Source organism: Condylura cristata, unplaced genomic scaffold (assembly GCF_000260355.1).
Source record: "Condylura cristata isolate star-nosed mole 26May11 unplaced genomic scaffold, ConCri1.0 scaffold00001, whole genome shotgun sequence".
NCBI classification, from domain to species: Eukaryota; Metazoa; Chordata; class Mammalia; order Eulipotyphla; family Talpidae; genus Condylura; species Condylura cristata.
The window spans coordinates 5,075,339-5,094,585 of NW_004567102.1; the positions used below are offsets into that span (position 1 = coordinate 5,075,339).

Consider the following 19,247-nt stretch of genomic DNA (forward strand, 5'->3'; position numbering starts at 1 on the left):
AAAAAAAAAAAAAAAAACCTGGTTCTGAAAAGAAGGACCTGTGCTAAGCCCTCTGCCACTCCTAGCCTCCTCTTCCAGCTTCCTTCTCCCATCCTGTGTCGTAGCCACGGCATCTACTTGTAAGGAGAACACACTCCCTGGACATGCCAGTCTCATATACCCTGTGTATTCTCTACCTGTTCTCTTCTGGCTTGTTCTCCCATCCAGCAAATGCTCACAAGAGGAAAGACTCCCCTGATGGGCCTCCCCTGGCAACCCCAGGCAGCTGGTCTTCCTCTTGTGTTCCCAGGATGCTCTGCAGACCCACCTTTAGCCCTGTATCCTACTTCCATGGTTGGCCCTTCCATTTCTGGCCTCAACCTGTCTTTCCCCACAGCACTGTCTTCCTGACTAGAAAGGAATCTCTGAGGATGAGTGTACAGTATTTTTTGTCTCAGTCTCCAGCTTTTCACCCAGGGTCTGGCACAAAGAGACTTGAGCAATGGGCCTGAGGATATGATGGGGGCTGGTTCACTCCCATACCCCGGCCCAAGTCATTCTTCTGGAAGCCTTTCCTAACTCGCCCAGCTTCACCCGGCCTCCCCTGTGCAGATGTCAGGATGAGAGTGACCTCCAAGGCTATCCAGTTCAGTCTCTCCTGGAGGAGAAGATGAGGCCCACAGACTTGAAGAAGCATAGCCAAAGTCAGCTAGTTCCTCAGTGCAAGGTGCTAAGACTGGAGATGGGATTCTAGAGGTCCACCCCAAAGTCCTTCCCTCCAAGCTCTTGTCATCCTCAAACAGTTAACTTTTCAGGGTTGGGGAGGGAGGGGACTGCTGAGGGCAGGGTCTGCAGTCAGACTGCCTGGGTCTGAATGCCAGCTCCACCATTATCATTATTGTTGTGTTACTTTGGGCACATTTCTTAAACTCTCTGAATTGGTTTTTTCATCTTTAAAATGAAAAAAAAAAAAAAAGAAAGAAAGAGAAAACTGATTTACCCTGTAAGGTAAATCATGGAGGCAAAAGAGATAAATATCAATTCATCAGAACACGTAGCAAACACTCAAAAAAAGTTAGCCATTTTTTGGAATATTACTCAGCAACCAAAAAAGAGAAACACATGTCTTTCGCAGTAACTTGGATGGAGCTGGGAAAGATCATGCTTAGTGAGATAAGCCAGAAAGAGGAAGAAAAATACCGGATGGTTTCACTCATAGCAGGAGTATAATGGACCAGGCGAGAAAATAACAAGAATAATGAACAGCCATATACCAGAGACATTTTGTGGGGGTGGAGTGGGGAATGGGATCAAAAACGGGGGGGTGGGATGGAGGGAAGTGCACTGGACTATGGTGATGGCACACCGGTGACTTAGTGATGGGAAACCCGCAGGGATTATAATTGAAATGGGAAAAAAAATGTACAAAATGATGTAAAAATAAACTGTTATCAAATAATAAAAAAAAGTTAGCCATTTTCTTCCATTATTGTTATTTATTATTGGACTAAACACCCAGGTCCCCTGCATACCCTGGCCCCTGTTAACCTCTCTATTCTCACTCTCTTCTCCCAGCCTTTCTCCTTCCTGCATTCCTCAAAACAGTCAACACAGGCCCTCCCTGGTGGCGCAGCGGGTTAAAGCACAGCACTGAGAATCTAAAGCCGCTTCCGCATGAGTTCGATTCCCGCCGGCCCCGGAGGTGACCACATGGCGTGGCAGACCTCTCCTGACCCGCCCGCTGCTCCCCTCAGCAGTGTTCATTGATCTGCCTGTTCTGTTCCCCACTCTGTTTCTGGTAAAGCCTCTCACTGCCCCTGAGCCTCTGGCCTGTACCCCAGTTCTGTATGCACAAATAAATAAATCTTTAAAAAAAAAAATCAACAGTCTCCAGCCTCAGTGCCTTTGCACAGGCTGATTCTTTGGCTTACCTTTCTCTTCTACTCTCTCTTGCTTTCCTTTTCCCAGTAAACTCCTGCTCCTCTTTCCTATGTCAGGTCACACATTCTTTCCTGACTCTCATGTATCATAGCTTGCCTGTTTATTTGTGAGCTATATGAAAAATATCTGCCTTCTGTTAAGTTCATTAAAGGTAGTCCTAGCCCAGCACCTAACACAGTGCCTGAAATATAACAGGTACTTAACAGATGCTTATGGCATGAACAAATGGCATCCTCCTCCATTTGTCCCCACCTTCCCTCTGTGGGTCTCTCCAGTTCCCTCACACTCCACAATATTCCTTCAGCTGCCCACCTGTCTCAGAGGAGATGTTGACCTCCACGCTGAGGTCGGGCACAGGTGCCCCTGGGAAGGAAGCCACACACAGGTAGGTGCCATAGTCGCTGAAGTGCAGGTCAATGAGTTCTAGGCTGCTGGTGACAGCAGGCAACTCGGGGTCATTTCGGGTCACTAGTAGCCTCTTGGACATGCGTGCTGGCTTGCCGTTCTTGAACCATTGGTAGGTCACCTTCTCCTGGGGCACTGCATCCACATGGCATGACAGCTTCAGGTCCTGGCCCAGCTGTATGTTCTCGCTCTCTTTGATCACATCTGGGGTGATCTGGAATGTGGCATTCTTCATGGCTGTAGGTGGATGGGGAGGGAAGGGTGGCTGGAGCTGGACCAAAACTGGGGGGTGTGGGGGGGAAAAGGGTGTGTCCCATCCTTTCCAGACCTAGTTCATCCCCTCAACCTGGCCCTCCTGGAGGGTGGAGGTTACAATCCCCATGCCCCACGGGGGAAAAAAAAAAACACATGAATTTTCTTTGCTTGGAAACTGTTCTGTTTACTCAGAGGCATTTTCAAAGCTCACGGTAGAAAAGTAACCTTCGAAATAATTATAATTACTATTGACTGAACACACTCTGGCACTGTTCTAAGCAAATCCCACAGGTCCCCATTTTACAAAGGAGGGAACTGAGGCTCAGACAAGCTAATTAACTTACCCCGAGGAGTAGCAAACCTTGAATTCAAACTCAGATCCTGCTCTCTTACCCACTACACTGTTTTATTCCTATTGTTGCTTTAAGCCTCGAACATGCGAAATACAAATTTTGGAAGGCTTCCCCAGGAGGTAATAGTGGTCCTGCCTGGAGAGTGGAACTGAAGGGGAGATTTAGATTTGTACATTTTATCCCTTTTATTCTGTTTGACGCTTGTGCAACCAATCTGTGCAATTTTTAAAGTTTGTGACATTTCATAATAAAAATATTATTTTACATGTAGTTATATAAAAACACAAGTTTGTGAAAGATCCAGCCTCTTAAAAATCTGAATATTGTTTGATATAATCCAAGGGAATGCTTAATGTTGAGGCTAATTGGGCTGAACATGGATACATGCCCAGCAGAGCAGGTTAGATGTCACCCTAAGAGGTGACCCTAAGGTTTTGATAGAAATGCCAGTGTCATCAACCCAGATTGTAAAGGCCAAATGGAGTCAGGTAGAGAAAAACAATCTTCTGATGAGAAAAGTACCACCAAAAGAAAAGCCAGACATCATAGACAAAATATGACTACTTTCTTTCTCATCCTGATTAAGTAAAAAGTATTTTCTTTTGATGAAAAGAATCAGGAACAGGTCAGTGAGAGATGAACACAGTCCATTTCATCTGAAGACTCTTAGATGCTGTACTTTGATTAATAAACAACACCCTAAAGGTGCAGATATGAGAAAATGTAAACTCTTTCTTTAAAGCAGAGTGTCAAAATCAAAATCACGGTGAGCAGGTAATGTTAACTAGTGAGGTTGAAGTTTAGTAAGGAAAGTGTATTTTCCTTTCCTTTAATTGTACTCCAAGTTTTGTATCACGTTTACATTTAGCTATCATCTTCAGATTCATGGAAATGAATGCTGATAAAGACTTACAGATAAGGTATGTGGAAATGTGTGTGATATTCACTTCAATTTCATGAGTAATCTGGAAACCATGGTGTAAGAAGAAAGCCATGAAATTTCTCTTGGAGACTATCATACCCACATTCTGTGCCCTCAGTTGTTCAATATAAAAAAATATGTAGGTAACCAACACCAGCCCTTTTTACTTCTTGGACTGTTGAGGTTATATTTGGAAATGTAGACTGAAAATGGGAAATAAAACTGTACACAAATTTTATCTCTGCCCTCTGCTGGCAGACACCTGAATTGCAGGGAAATCAACCAGACCTCAGCATGTCTCACCTACCAAGGGCAGGCAGAGAGGCTCCTCTCCCAGTCACTGGGAGTTCCCGGAAGGACAGGAATCCTATCTGCCTGTGAGTTCCCACCCACCCCTTAGGAGCCACGTACATCGCACCAGCAGGTTGACGGTCTTCTTGGCAGGGTTGCCCACATTGTTGGTGGCTGTGCAGTTGTAGTAGCCAGAGTCTCGGGCCTGCACCGAAGGAATGCTGAGGGTGCCACCCAGCGCCAAAGCACCCAGGGGCAGTGGGCCTGGCCCATGGGACCACTGCAGCTGGGGGAGGGGGTCACCGCCTGTCAGCAGACACTGCACCGTCACATTCTCCCCAGGGTTCACCACCAGAGTTTCGTTCACAGACAGCTTCAGGGCTGGAGGTGCTAAGAGGACAAGGAGGTGGGGACTAAGGGGGCTGTGAAGCAGGGCTGGATATGGGGGAAATGAGGGAGCTAGGGATGCCAGGGGACTGGGGGAGGCAGGAGGAGAGAAGGCAGGGAGCATGCAGTGAGGAAGAGCCACACCAGTGGTGATGTGCCTAGGGTACGGGGTGGGACACTGACTGATGGTTGGGGTGTCAGTCCAGTGGGCAAGGGCTGTGGGTGGGGCGCACCCATACCTGTGGTGTTGGTGAGTCGGAAGGTGATGGCCTTGTCGGGGATGCCACAGACGTTGCGCACCGACACCTGGCAGGTATAGCTGGCATAGTCCTGGGGCCGCAGGTTCTTCAGCTTCAAGACCTTGGTCTCCCCCTGGGCAGCAGTGGACCACTGGGGTGAGGGGTCTGCTTGGGTCGCCACACACATTCACCCAGCATGAGAGGTTAAAGCAAATTTCTATTCTAATCCCTATCTTGCCCAAATTCCATGCCATTTCTCCCCAGGAAGCCTGAGTCCAGGGTGGATGTCACACTCTCCATTCCCTCGCTTCTCTAGGTCTGAGGTGCCCACTAACCAGGATCTCAGTTCCCAGTTTCCCTGCTCTGGGAAATGGAGGGGTAAGAAGGGAATCTTGCTTCATCTTATAACCCAGACAGACACGGAGCTGGCCCTCAGGTCACCACCACATGTGGCACTCTGAGAGCCCAGGAGCATCTCATCACAGTCCCCTGGGAGGGCAGAGGGCCTAGGAGAAGTCATCACTGCCCCCTACTGTGGATTCCCACTACTCCACTACCAGCAACAGGTAGAGAGAACCTGCCTACTGGAATGCCTTTCCTAAATTTCCAGGGCATGTTGCCTTGGGGGGTGCTTCCTCCTGTTCTCACCACTCTCATCTGTCCCAATTTCACCAGCCCAGGGTTGTGTGAAGCCCAGTCACAATCCATGCCTCTGTCAGAGCAGAATCGCTAAAGCGTGGCAGACCTAAGAGCTCCAGGTAATGGGGCCTCAGCCTCCAAGCTCCCCTCCCTTGTTGGGTATGGGTGGAAGAGTGTGGGGGAACCTCGAGGAGACCAGGCCAGCGTCCCATCCTGACCTGGGTGTAGAGGGGCTCATAGATGTCCACCCCATTGTCCTGGCTGTGGGACAGGGTATCGGAGCCCCGCTTCCAGATGAAGCGGGCGGGTGGGTTGGAGTTGACAGTGCAGCGCAGGAACACCGTCTTCTCTTGGTAGAAGTTGCCTCGAACATCACTCACTGTCTGATGCACCGTCAGCACTGGTTCATCCAGATCTGCAAAGGCATAGCCCTAACGGAGTCAGAGCTGGTGACCCAGGGTGGGGGAGGGGGATCTGGGTGCCTGTAACCTCTAGGGAAGATCTGAGCCACCTGCAGGGAATACATTCAGAGAGCCAGATGCTCTCCCAGCCCCGTAAACTGACTGACACGTTAAAGGCAGGGCTTTAATGTCAAGGACTGGGCTTGATGGCTTTTCATTCATCCCTTCCCAGGGACCTGCAAGGGGGATGTTGCAGACTGGAAACCCTGGCTCAAATCCCAGGTTCACTAGTAACTAATTTGCAGTGTGGCCTGCCTATGTCCCTTCTCTCTCTGGGCCTGTTTCCTCACCGATAAATTGTGCTAATGGTTCTTGCCTCTTTTCGCCCATGAGAATTACATGGAGATTTTCTTTTTAAGGCTGATGCCTATCAGAGTTCACGGATGATGTCAGAATAGTGATTGCATCTGGGGGGATCATTGATTGGGAAGGTGCATGAGAGAACTTTCTAGGGTCCTGGAAATGCTCTGTATCTCAACTGGATGTGCTTACACATGCGTGTACAATAAGAAAGAATTCATTGAACTGTACACTTAAGCTCATTGCAGTCTATTGGATTTAGGTTAATCTCCCATTTTAAAAAGTTAAAAAAAAATCCCCATGTCAGGGTTCCACATACAATCAATTACATCAAAATCTCTGGAAATGGGACTCAGACATCAGAATTGTTTTTTGAAAGATCCTCTCGAGATTCTGATGTGCAGCTGGGACTGTGAACCAGACGCCACCACTCCATTCTAATAGTCTACAATGAATGTCCCATCACCCCATCATATTCTGTCCTCCTTCCACGGGCCACTTGGACAGAAGTGATGATCAAGGCCAAGGGCAGAGAGGGGTCTTGGTGATGCTCAGGCCACACCCAGCAGGCCCTGCTGCACCAATAATACAGCAGTGATCCAATGACTTCAGTCCCGGGGTTTGGCAGGGCTCTGGGCGTCTGACTGAGGACCGAAGAAAGGGTCTGGGGTTCCAGAGATCGCCACTCTATAAGGGGGGAATGTTCACTGGTTAGGCTTTGTGTATACTTTAGGAAACTGTCAGACAGACCCTGGAGCCTGGCCTTGCATCTTCTGAGTACCTGGGTCAGCCTGAATGGGCACAGAGCTGGATAGGGAGGTAGCTTTGGAAATCAGGGGCAATCCACTCAGCAAGTAAGTGGCAAAGGGTGAAGGGTACTCCATGAAGCAAGTAGGGACTAGAAGTCTCCTACTCAGCAAGTGGCAAAGGGTGAAGGGTACATGGTCCTGTAAGTGGTGCCATAGGGAAGTCTCAGGGTTGCTCCTGGGACAAAAGCAGACAGTCGGGGCACTATGGGAAGGCCACAGACCCGAAGGAGGAGACCTTGTGAGTGAGCAAGTCTCCACGCCTCGACGCCTCCGTTTCTTCATCTGTGAGACCGGTATAATCCAGCCTGCCCTGCCCTTTATAACAGTTCAGAGAGATGTAGCAAGGTTCACAGGGAACCATGTGAGAGACACGGCAGAGATGCCTTTCTAGTTCTGAAGGACTTCTCCAGGCATCTTCCAGCAAGATAACACTTTTCCATCTTCTCCTCCACACCTCCTCCCCAACCTATTTCCCGGGAGTGGGGGTGGGGGCAACCCCTGACCCGGGGATGGGTTGGATGGGTCTGGACTCACACTGCACGTCCACGCGGATGGACTTGATGGCCGGCACCCCCACGCCGTTCTCCGCCTTGCAGTAGTAGCGGCCGCCCTGCGTGCGTGCGATGCGCTCAATACGCAGCGTCTCGTTGAATACAGAGGTCTCCTGGAACTTGTCGGAGGCACTGCCTGCCGTCTTGGTCCACCGCACCTGGGCCCGGGTGGGGGGTGGGGGGAGGGGGCGGTGAAGGCGCAGCAGACATTGCAATGAGGTCAAGGGCCTCCAGGGTGAAGGCCCTGCCCCCATACTCGTGGGGGGGGGCACACAAAGACCTAGGAAGCTAACCCAAACACCCCTGGGACTGCCCAGGAGGCTGGGTGAAAAGCCTGGGGAATCTGGGGTCAGACGGAAGGGGCTTGAAAGTATGGGCAGTTGCTGGAAGATGGGTGGGTGGGCAAGTTACCTAATTTTTTCTGTCTTCCTTTCCTTCTCTAAAATGTTTACCTTGCTCTGAGGGCTACTGGGTAGATAATGCCTGGAAGATTAACTTAATACAATTGTTCTATTATTCCACTTGCTAGCTTAGTGGCCTTGAGTAGGTTATTCACCTCTCAGCTTCAGATTTCTTATGGGTGAAAGAGCTCTGTGTGGTCACCAGCCTCCATGATGGTCCCCAGCGATTCCTGTCTCAGGAACCCCCCTCCCACTTTCTACCAGGGATGGTCTGTGTGACCAGTAGAATAGGGCACATGTGATGGTATGTCATTGCCACGATCAGATTATAAAAGACTGATAGCCATCTTAGTCACCATCTCCCGTCACTTGCGCTGGGGAAAGCCCACTGAAGCCTTAGGAAGAAGCCCACCCTGAAGGACAGCAGCCAGGGGCGTTAGCTCGGAAGTGGAGCCTTCAGTCCGAGTTAGTCCTCAGATGACCGCAGCCTCCTGGGAGACCCTGAGCCAGAACTAGCCAGGCCAGTGGCTCCTGGATTTCCATCCTGCAGGAACTGTGTGACAATAAGGGTTTGTTGTTCTATGTCCCTACGTTTTTGGAATATTTGTTACGCAACAATAGAAAACTAACATAGCATAATACCCACTTTGCAGGGTTATTGTGAGGTTTAGAAAGAAAGTACATATGTGTGGTGCCTGGTGTACATTATTCTCTCAAATTCCAATTATTAACACTGCCTTGGAGAATGGCAAAAGATGAAGGGTCACACAAGAACTTGCAGCTACTGCCTGAAGAACCAACCAGAGGCCTTAGAAAGACTGGTCCCGGATCACATCTTAAGGACTGGGGAGCGGGGCAGGGAAACTTCCACCTTAAAGTTGGTGAGGAGTGCACAGCACAGAGACAGAGCAAGGCCCTGGTCTCAGTGAGCAGATCAAGTCATGGGTCATAAAAATAACAACATTGGAGAGAAGTGGGTGAAAGGGCAAAGTTTGGGTGCAGGGAGGGGCCACTGCAGGCCACAGTGCTGCTGCTCATCACCTCCCCACCCAGAGGTTACAAGACTTTGGGGAGGCGACAGGCAGTGTGGCAATTCACACTTAGGTCAAAAGGTGCTTTGGAGAGAGAAAAGAGCAGGGAATTTTGTTTTCTTTTTGTAGTTGACATTTTGTAATTGCTCTGATTTCTCTGGATAAGGTAGGTTTATATACTGCTGAGGGGCAGGTTTGCTTTATATCCCAGTTCATGGCTTTCTCAGTTCTACAAAATCCTCAGTTCTTACCTCTAAATTCCTTCCCTGTAAGCCATCTCTAGTCTGTTCTCCTAGCATGCCTAAGCTGATGTTGTAGATTCTCATTCTGACCTCCCTCCCAACTTCTTGCTCAGTTTTCCATCTCTTTGTCTTCTCCATTGTATTGGGGCTGATTTCTTCATATCTATCCTGTTCACTTATTTTCTCTTTAGCTATCACCATAATATTGAGGTCAAAATTTTCAAAACACTGTATTATTTTTATTTCTAGGATTTCTATTTGCTTTTTTCCCCATAGCTAACTGATCAAGTTTTAACTGTCTTGCAGGTCGTATTCCTTCCATTATCTCTTTAAGCATTGTAAACATAGTTATTTTAAAGATCCTGTCAGGTTGCTCTGTTATCTCTGCTGCCTCAGATGTGAGCTGCTCGATTATTTGCTTCTAGGACCTGACACTCCTGGTATTCTATTTTTAAATGTGTTTTAAATTTTTTACTTCCCTGGTTTGTAATCAGTGGGGATTATCTTTCATGGAAATCCCACCCGGGCCCTTAGAGGCCTGTCTGTAGTATAGTTTTATGGTTTCCAATGCCCAAAATATATAGGGTCACAAATTCCAAGTTTATACTTGTGTCTCACTTTAGGGTTCCCTCACCACTTGCACAGTGCAAGACACAGACAGGCCTGAGGTCAATTCTGTCTCAGATGACTGTACCTACATCCTGAAGTACAGAGTTCACACCCTGCTGTGATTCTGGAACAAGGATCTTCTCGTCCCCATCCATGGGGTGGTACCTCTCTTGTTGAACTTGCAGCTTTAGGTAGAGTCTTGTTCTACATACAGATGAACTGGTGGCTTCTACTCATACCTCTCCCCAACATGCATCTACACACCACTACCCCTGAGGTGAGAATGCAGCCTAAGTCCCTCCAAGGACCAAGTTCCTCAGCTGTCCTAGCTCTGAATTCCTTCTTTTTTGTAAGCTCCTAGAGATTTCTTTCTTGCAATTTTTTTGGAGTAGAGAATTCCATGCCCACTCGGCCCCCCCAACCTGACCCAGGAGTACTCCATGGGACAGTATCCCCTCTTTCCTACTAGGCCAGATGCTCCGTAAATACAGGAACTGGAGCTGTGTCCTCGGGGGCCATAGAAGGTTGTGGCACCTAGCAGTGAAATGAGCAAATAAGGAGCTAGAAACCAATTTAGGAGAGGTAAGCAACAATGCCTAATGCAGGGGTGAACCATGCATACTTGGGCAAGTTCAACAGGGGCACAGGGTGTGCCCAGGACAGCAGCGGGAGACCATACAGGAAAGGCAAGAAAGGGCTGGGTTTGGGCATCTTTTCTTCCAGCCCTGGGAATATGAACTGGGTATGGTAGGAAATGAAGAGCTATTGAAGATTTCTGAGCAGGGGAATGAGATGACACAGCAGGTTTGGGGATGAAGACTCCAGAGAAGGGTGCAGGAATGGACTAGAAGGGAGATGTGGGGGAATGGGACGCCAGTTAGAGTGCACTATCATGGTTCAGAGGACAGCACTGAAGGGTGATGAAGAACAGAGGAGAAGACACATTTAAGAGACAAAAAGAAAGGCCTCAAAGGCTGGTTCAGTGTGGGGGAGGAGACGAGACAGGGTCTGACAGGAAACCATGGGTTTGAGCCTCGGGAACAAGTGGAGTGATGAAAACAGAAAAGTGTGTGTGTGCTTGCACGGCCAGAACCGTGATACCCACGCAATGGCCACAACCACAGCCAACGCACATGCGAGGTGCACAAGCGGTCACACACAGAGGACCAGTGCAGCCTGAGAGCGAGGGCCCTGCTGCATCCTGGGTGCAGGGTTGACTGCCAGTGGTAGTCACATGGCCTGCAGCCCTGTTTGACTTCTAAACAAACCTTTGAGAAGGAGCAAGTGGCGATGACAGTTTCAGGTGAAAAGAATCTCCAGGGGCTTTCTTGCCTATCTGCTTATCTCAAGCCAAGTCTCCTTTCCCCAAAATTACCCCCCAAAAGGACCTCCCATTTCTCCATGCTTCCCGGGAGCCCATTGAAATCTCTTCTACTAAAGATCAAAGTCACTCCCCAAACAAGTCCATCCACCCCCTAGGCCCCATTACCCATCTCTCCCCTCAGTGCTTAGTGACATCTGGCCAACACTTCCTGCCTGGACCTCACATCTGGTCTGGGGCAAAATTCACCTGGCATTTCCAGGTGAGTCACCATGTGTTGCTTGCTTTCCAGTTGCTCTGAGTCTTTTAACGCTGATTGTGGGGCTTGCCTACCGGAAATAGCGATCAGATTCTCTCTTTGGTAACCCCGGGAGCCCCAGCCCAGAGTTTGAAAAGCTGGGAGGAGGTGTCCTAAGCTACAGAGAACACTGGTTCTAGCTTCGGATTCTGCTCCCTCCCTTTCAGAAACCACTTGACCTTGGGTGTTTGCCCAACCTCCCTGTGCTTTGACTTCTTCTACTGTAAAATAAGGGCACAAATTCACCTTTCACAGATGTGAGGACCCAAAGAGGAAAAATAGAGCAAGCACCTATCAGACGTCTGGCACACAGTCCATCCTCTAACTTTGGTTGAAGCTGCATGAAGATGTGTCTGCTCACCAGAGACATGGAGTGGAGCATTGAATAAGTGACATTCGATTTTTCCCCTCGGCTGTCAATGTTTTCAGGTGAGTGAGCCCACAGCTTCCAGGCCTTCCCCACAGAGTTCATTTTCCAGCTATTTCCCCATCTCATCTCCTGTCTTCTGCGTACTTGCCTCTGTGAGCGCTAGTGCCCAGCTCCTGCTGCCTCTCCTTGTGTCCCAGTGTGGAGGTAGAACATGCAGCACCCAGGACAGGAGGGCCCAGCAAGGCCCGGAGGGACCTACCTGGGGCCGAGGATGCCCAGTGACGAGACACTGAAGCACGAGGGTGTCCCCCTCCCGGATGGTGTAGACGCGCTCACTGATGTTGTCCTCCTTCACCACGCATGCCTGGCCTGCGTGCACGATCTGTGCCTGGGCTGGAGCTGGGGGAGAGGGAGGAGGTTTAAGCAAGAGACAGCTGTGCGGAGGTAGGTCTCAGTGCCTCCTAAGTGTATTGGGAAAGGGTCGGCCCAGACCTCCCCCGCCATTACAGAGGCCTGATGCCACTGAGCTCAGGAACGCCTCCTCCCACACCCCCAAGCCAGAACCAGAAAGGCCAGGGACTTGGGGAAGGGGCAGCTCCTCCCCACCTACTCACTTGCAGAGCATCTGTGCTCTTCACTGGGTCAGTGAGGGTGAAGGTTTTTTTGTAATCTGTGCAGATGGGTTGTCACTCAATGAGTGCCATGTCTCGGCAGCCCTCTTTGGTGGAGGTTTCTGGTACCTGACCCAGGTCCCTGTATGTGGCAGATATATCTACCACCTCTCCCACCCCCAGCTGCTGTGCATGTTGGCTGCTAGTGACACAGAGTTCGTCTTCCCCAGGAAATTACACGTAGCTGGTGGGTCCACATGGGCCAGAAATGCCTTAGGGTTTACCCCTCCTCTAGTGCACAAATGCGCGCGCGCGCACACACACACACACACACACACACACATTCCACATGCTATTCACACTGCAGAACCCAGTAGGAACAGGAGGAGGCTAAATTGGTTGAACCACGTTTTGGCTTGGTTGTTTCCATATAATTTCTCCTGAGAGTATTTTCTCAGCAATCACTTGCTTGAACCATCCTCCCTCACCCCCCACAATCTCTGCTTTATTTTTAGGGAATCTAACCTCACCTGCTGAACGCCACAGTTACACCGTCTTCTCAAAGGCCTGCTACTTTCCCTTGTTTCTTGAGTCTCTGCAAGCCTCCTCTCCAAGGAAAGGAAGCTCTCACCAGTGCCTGGAAGCTCTCAGTATACTGTGGCTCCCTTTTGGCTAGAACCAGGGCATCAGAGTTAGGATGTGACTGGGGGGACCAGAGGAAAATGACTAAGCTGGAAAAGTTCACAGCTCTTCCTTCATGTCTAGTACCACTGTCTTAAAGGCAAGCCAGCCCCTTGCTCACCAATGCTGGGACTCTGGGAACAAGGGCAACACCCTCAAGTTCACATTTGTGTGAGGTTGGAGAGAATACAGTTAGCAGAACTGAGCCAGGGCATAAAGGACACAAGCAAGTGAAAACAAGAGTCCTTGTCCTCAAGAGGTACACAAAGATGAGATAGCAACTGTACATTAAGTGTGCAACTTCCTCTGGAAGTGGCCCATGATTGACCTGTATGTACCTCATCCTCCAGTAGCCGTCACTCCTCTTACACAACAACAAAGCATCAGATCTGTGTGACCATCAAATTTAGGATTCCTGTCTTTCCCTCTACCAGACTGAGCTTCATCTAGGTATCTCCAGCATAGGGTCTTAAATGCCTTGGGCCTTCAGTAAATGTTAACTGAATGAATTTATAGGAGTATCTCATGGTGAAGGTGCTTAGCACTGTAAGACAGACATAGAAGATCCCAGGAGGTTAGAGGAGAGAGACAGCCCCATAGGCTGGAGGAAGAATCATAGAAGGCTCTATGGAAGAGGCAGCTTTCAAATGAGATCTCAGAACTAATTTCATGTTAATTGACAGAGAAGAATGCTAGATTGTATATTACCTGGGGCAAACCTGTGGACCTTCTTTTTCGCATCTCTATATGAAGAGAATGCTGAGAACCCACAGGGTGGGTGTGACAGTGACCTTGAATAAATGAAAGGTGTGTTCCACAGATGCCACAGAAGTACCTTAATGGAATTTCTCCCACCAACACTGAAGTGACAGACATGAACTAAGTGCAGAGGTGGGTCCATAGAGGCAACCTCATTGCAGGCCGGGAAGCCTGTGAGACAGTAATCAGGAGTGACAGATTAACCACTAAAGTGTGCATACAGCAGCAGGTTCTGTGATCAGTGCAGGTTCCACCACCCCAGAGTCTGAGCGTCCAAGTGACCATCCCGCCTGCCTGTGGCCACAGAGAAATAAATGTAGGCTTGTGGTCAGGGGACAAATTGCCTGACCTTGAGCAAGCCAGATTTCCATGGGCCTCAGTTTCCTTATGTGGGAGAGGAGGTAGATTAGGGGAGCTCTGAGATCTTTTTCAACTGACACTTTTCTTATAATCAGGGTATGTTCCTAAATAAGAACAGCTTAGAATCTGGGGAATGGGTCTGAAACTGTCACACCCTATCATGAAAATACACCAGCATCACCACCAGGTGCAAGAGAGAGCCATCTGCCCTGGCCATCTGTCCTAGGACCCTGGGAATCTCATCAGGAAGCAGCCCACCAAGGCATGAGGTACATGCCAGCTGCTAATGAGACCATGATGTCTGCAAGAGGCCTGGGGTGCCTCTTGACATGGAAGAGATTGATTCAACAGGCTCCAATGGAAAATAAGCTGTGTCACACTTGGGCAGTGTGACATGCTCATGGCTAGGAAGTGTTGTAAGGGCAAGCTTTGGTGTCTGACAAGGAATACTGAAAAAGAGCTGGACTTTCTTAGTGTCCAGCCAACATACGTCAGAAAATATGGGGTCTGGTCAGTTGACAGAAGGCCTCTGGCCACATGACTGTGTGTTTCTTCAATGGAGACCAGGATGGGAGCCCTTAACAAATTTGGATCTAATCATCATTATATGGATGAGGACTCCTTTTGATGCCATTAACTGTTAAGATTCTCCAACTCTAATATTCTGCAGGGGAGGAAGAAGGAAACGGATCAAAACAGGAGTGGGAAGAGTTCAAGGGACTATGGTGATGGTGCATGGGTGAATTGGTGGGAATCTCAGGGGACTGCACCAGAGAGGAGAAAGCATGCATTCTACAAAAGCAAACAATGATCTAAATGTATATAAAATAAAAAGACTCCAACTCTAAAATAGCAGAACTGCTTTGGGACAGATTTGGTCAAGGAGATACCAGGGCAAAACAAGTGTTTCTACACCATGACCCAGCAATTCCACTCGATTATGTACCGAGTAGAAATGGGTGCTGTCACCACCAAAGTAGATTCCAGAATATTCATAGCATCTGTATTCATGTAGCAAAAAGCCAGAAGCATCAAGAGAAGCAGAGGCAAAGAAATTCTAGTACCTTCCCACAGTGGAATATTACACAGAAATTTTTAAAATGAACTACTACTGATAGATACAGTGAGGCTGTCAAATCTCCAGGCACAATTTCAGTGAAGGAATTCAGACACAAAAAAATAAATAGTGTGCACGTTCGAGTATTTGCAATTCAGAACTGGAAATAACAGTCTTACAGTAACAGAGATCTAACAGCAGTGGCCTGTGCTGGCTTCAGGAGCCCACACACTGAAATTGGAACACAGAGTATCAGCATGGCCTCTGTGCAGAGGGCAGGCAAATGCATGATGATGGCCCATGTTTTAAAAATCACAAGTAAAAACAAACAACAAATAGCAGTTGCCCTTGGGTGGGGGTGGGGATTGTTGGGCACAAAAGAACATTCTGGGGAGAAGGTGGAACCCCATCCAGTGGGAAGAAGATATTCGACATATTAATCTGAGCAGCAGGGATGTGGCTGGGTAGACATGCGTCAAGTTACTTACTAAAGAGTGTATCATGTCTACATTACATTTCGTTTTTTAAAAAAAGATTTATTTATTATGCATACAGAACTGGGGTATAGGCTAGAGGTGCAGGGGCGGTGAGAAGATTCACTAGAAACAGAAAGGGGAGCAGAACAGGTAGATCAATGAAGTATACAGCAGTGCAGAGCAGCGGGAGAGGCAGGAGAGGTCTGTGGCGCCATGTGGTCACCTCCAGGGCTAGGGATCAACTCGCACTGAAGCGGCTGTGGCTAGCTTGCAGTGCTGCACCCTATCACATTGCATCACCAGGGAGGGCCACATTTCCATTTTTTTTTTTTTTAAGATTTATTTATTTACGCATACAGAACTGGGGTACAGGCCAGAGGTGCGGGGGCGGTGAGAGGCTTCACCAGAGACAGAGTGGGGAGCAGAACAGGCCCACTGACAAAGTACACTGCTGAGAGGTGCAACAGGCGGGTCAGGAGAGGTCTGCTGTGCCATGTGGGTCACCTCTGGAGCAGGGATCGAACTCATGCTGCAGTGGCTTTAGCTTCTTAGTGCTTTAACCCGCTGCACCACCAGGGATGGCCCACATTTCGATTTTTTAAAAAGGCTTGCATCTGGCCTTGCCCCATGGAAGTGATCCCATTGCCTTTGGTGACACTAACCATTATAGGTCTCTACTTCCTTTACTCTGACTCCCCCTCAGAAGTCACTCCCTGAGCCGACTCTTAGGTGGAGCTTTTCCTCCCGGAGGGAAGACTGGCTGTTACAAAGTGCCCAGGGCCCCTCATTTGGCATTTCAACTTGCCCTCCATCCTCCATTGAGTTCCCATCACTTGAGTCAGTCTCCCAACTCTGTGCACCTGGAAGGGCCGGAACCATGAACCGAAAGAGCCCCTGTGGAGTCACCGGCACCCATGTAACCTCAACCTCCAGCTCTGCACACCTCAGTAAGGCAGTGCCAGCGGCAACATCTTCTGTTTCCCAAGGCAGCCAGGCCAGCGCGTGTGTCAAGAGGCCCCATGACATAATCCCTTCATTCAGTGGGTCAAACGACAAATGCTTCGAGCCAGTCACTGTGCTGGAGAGACCGTCATGAAGAGCAAACAAGGGAAGCTCTGAAAGAGCATTGTTGGGGAGACAGACAGCAAACAAGGAAGCAGAAACGAACAGGATGGTTTCTGAGTGTGGGGAGTGCCATGACAACTCTAAAGCTGGCGACGTGACCCCGGGACAGCAGGCAGAGAGGAGATCTGCTTCGGAGGGATGGGAAAGCAGGGCAGAGAAGCCCCACATCTAGGACTAATTCCTCGGTAATCTGGGCAAATTACTTAACTTCTCTGAGTCTCAGCCTCTTGTAAAGTGGGAATAACGATGCCTTCTCCCAGGGCTGGTGTGAGAGTTTAATACAGTACTTGTAAAACATATGGTCAAGCACTATGTGCTCTCTCCATAAATGACAGCCCCTGGAATGATTAAGCAGAGGCAGGATTTGGGGACAGAAGACCACCCTCTGTGGTTCCCTCTATATCCCGGGGATAGAGTCGTTCAAAGCAGACATTAAATCCGGTAGGGACATTTCATGAATACATTCAAAATTTATGTTGAGGGCTGTGCAGGGCTTCAGGGACTCGGAAAACAGGACAGGAAGGATGGAGGTCTTTTCTGATCTTCCCTCTCCCCACTCACATGCTTAGCTTTCAGCAAGTTATTTTGTGCCTTTCAGCAAGCTACTTAAACCTTAGCCTTCTCATTTGTAAAATGGGGTTGTGTGAGGAATAAATAAGGAAACTCACATCAAGTGTTTAAAACAGCATCTGGTACACGGTCCTTAATCTAAACAGCCAGCATATTATCCTATAAATAATCCTGCCCTCCTCCCAAGAACCCACTTTTCCAGGAGCCTGCAAACACTGCATGAAAGGACCCTGCCTTATCTGCCACAGATGATGACAGCTGGTCCATTCCTGGGATGCAGCTAATTTCCAGGCTCCTCCCCCCTGTTCTGAAAAGCAGAAGCGCAAGTCATATTTAACCTTGAGCAGACAAGGAAACAGGTCCAGGATGGGGAATGTCCTGTCTAAGGCATTCATTGAGACATGACTCTAATGAGCTTGGACTTGAACCCAGGCCTTCTACCTGCTAGCCCAGGACACTGTCCACTGCTCAGTCCTCCATGGACTCCCTGACCTGCCTCTGTCACCAGGGGAGTCTGCTGGCATGCATATCCCCAGGTCTAGATGAAGCACCAGCTCTGGCTCTTCAGGATCTCAAAGTCTGTAATACGGTCTAGACTAGACTTTAACATCTCTGCCTGACACCACCTGGGGGGGACAGTGGGCAGGACAAGGGTGGGAGCCAAGTAGGTTTCCCTGCCTCTGGTCTATGAGACCTCCTGTTTCCCGTGCCATAGATAAGGAAAACAATGTCTCCCAACCTCTGGGCATAATGTGTATCCATGGTTGGGTGCAGAAGACTGTTTTTTTAAAGATTTATTTATGCATACAAGAACTGAGGTACAGGCCTGAGGTGGGGGGTGGTGGTGAGAGGATTCACCAGAGGCAGAGTGGGGAGCAGAACAGGCAGATATACTGAAATACACTGCTGAGGGGAGCAGCAGGCGAGACAGGAGAGATCTGTCACACCATATAGGTCAGCTCCCTGGCCAGGGATTGAACTCGTGCTGCAGTGGCTGTGGAAAGCTTCATAATGCTGTGCTTTAACCTGTTGTGCCACCAGGGAGGGCCTGTGCAGAAGACTTTCATGTCTGATAAGGACACTGCATGTTCTCCCTCTCAGAGACTCAGCACAGAGTATATTATTAAAGACTCTGAAAAGTCCTGCAGAAAGCAGGTGACTCGGTTGAATCCAGTGCTTTCCAAATTTATTTGACCATAAAAGCTTTCTTCCCAGAGTATCTCTTAACATCTTATAAGATAGAAGTGCTCTTTTTAAAATGAGTGGAGAATGCTGATCTAAAACACAGCACAAAACTAACAGCTGTAAGTCACGGCGCACCCCCCCCCCACTCCCGCCCCTGGTGGAGAGAAGACCGTGGCATGAGAGATGGCCCCCTTGGGGCGGCACGCAACAAGGACAGTGAAGGTAGAAACAGTGTCTCTGGCAGAACCAGAGTGCGTCTGGGTTATCAACCCACTCCTCTCTTCCCTAAAAAGTGTTCACCCCAAATTTCACCCCAAATTGTAGGGAATGGTGGGCACTACCAGCACCCTAAAGACCCAGGGAGGGAAAATAACATTGTCAAGGGCTCATGTTAAGGTGAATTCTCACTAGAGTGAGAATTTCACCAAGGACCCTCATCTTCCCATAGAATTTCCTCCCCAGCTGCCAACAGAGGGGCAAGGAGGCTATTAAGTACCTGGGGGCATGGGGAGGGCGGAGGGGACCACCGTAGGCTATAGAGCTCATAAGGCAGGCAGGCAGCAGAGTGAACTGAAACTGTGATTAAAAGCCCACTGGCTTTGCTTCCGCTTCTGCTCCC

General features: G+C 49.1%; 1 protein-coding gene across 3 annotated transcripts in view; it reads right to left on the reverse strand.

Moving 5' to 3' along the window:
- Positions 1-19,247, reverse strand: part of MDGA1 (MAM domain containing glycosylphosphatidylinositol anchor 1) — a 55,836-nt gene that overhangs the window by 12,695 nt on the left and 23,894 nt on the right. For all 3 annotated transcript variants that reach the window (XM_012722405.1, XM_004673439.2, XM_012722414.1), the window contains exons 2-7: positions 12,064-12,203; positions 7,516-7,690; positions 5,630-5,826; positions 4,773-4,905; positions 4,267-4,536; positions 2,233-2,562 (exon numbers count right to left, since the gene is read on the reverse strand). In XM_012722405.1, coding sequence (XP_012577859.1) covers positions 2,233-2,562; positions 4,267-4,536; positions 4,773-4,905; positions 5,630-5,826; positions 7,516-7,690; positions 12,064-12,203 — 1,245 coding nt within the window. The remainder of the gene's footprint in view (positions 1-2,232; positions 2,563-4,266; positions 4,537-4,772; positions 4,906-5,629; positions 5,827-7,515; positions 7,691-12,063; positions 12,204-19,247) is intronic.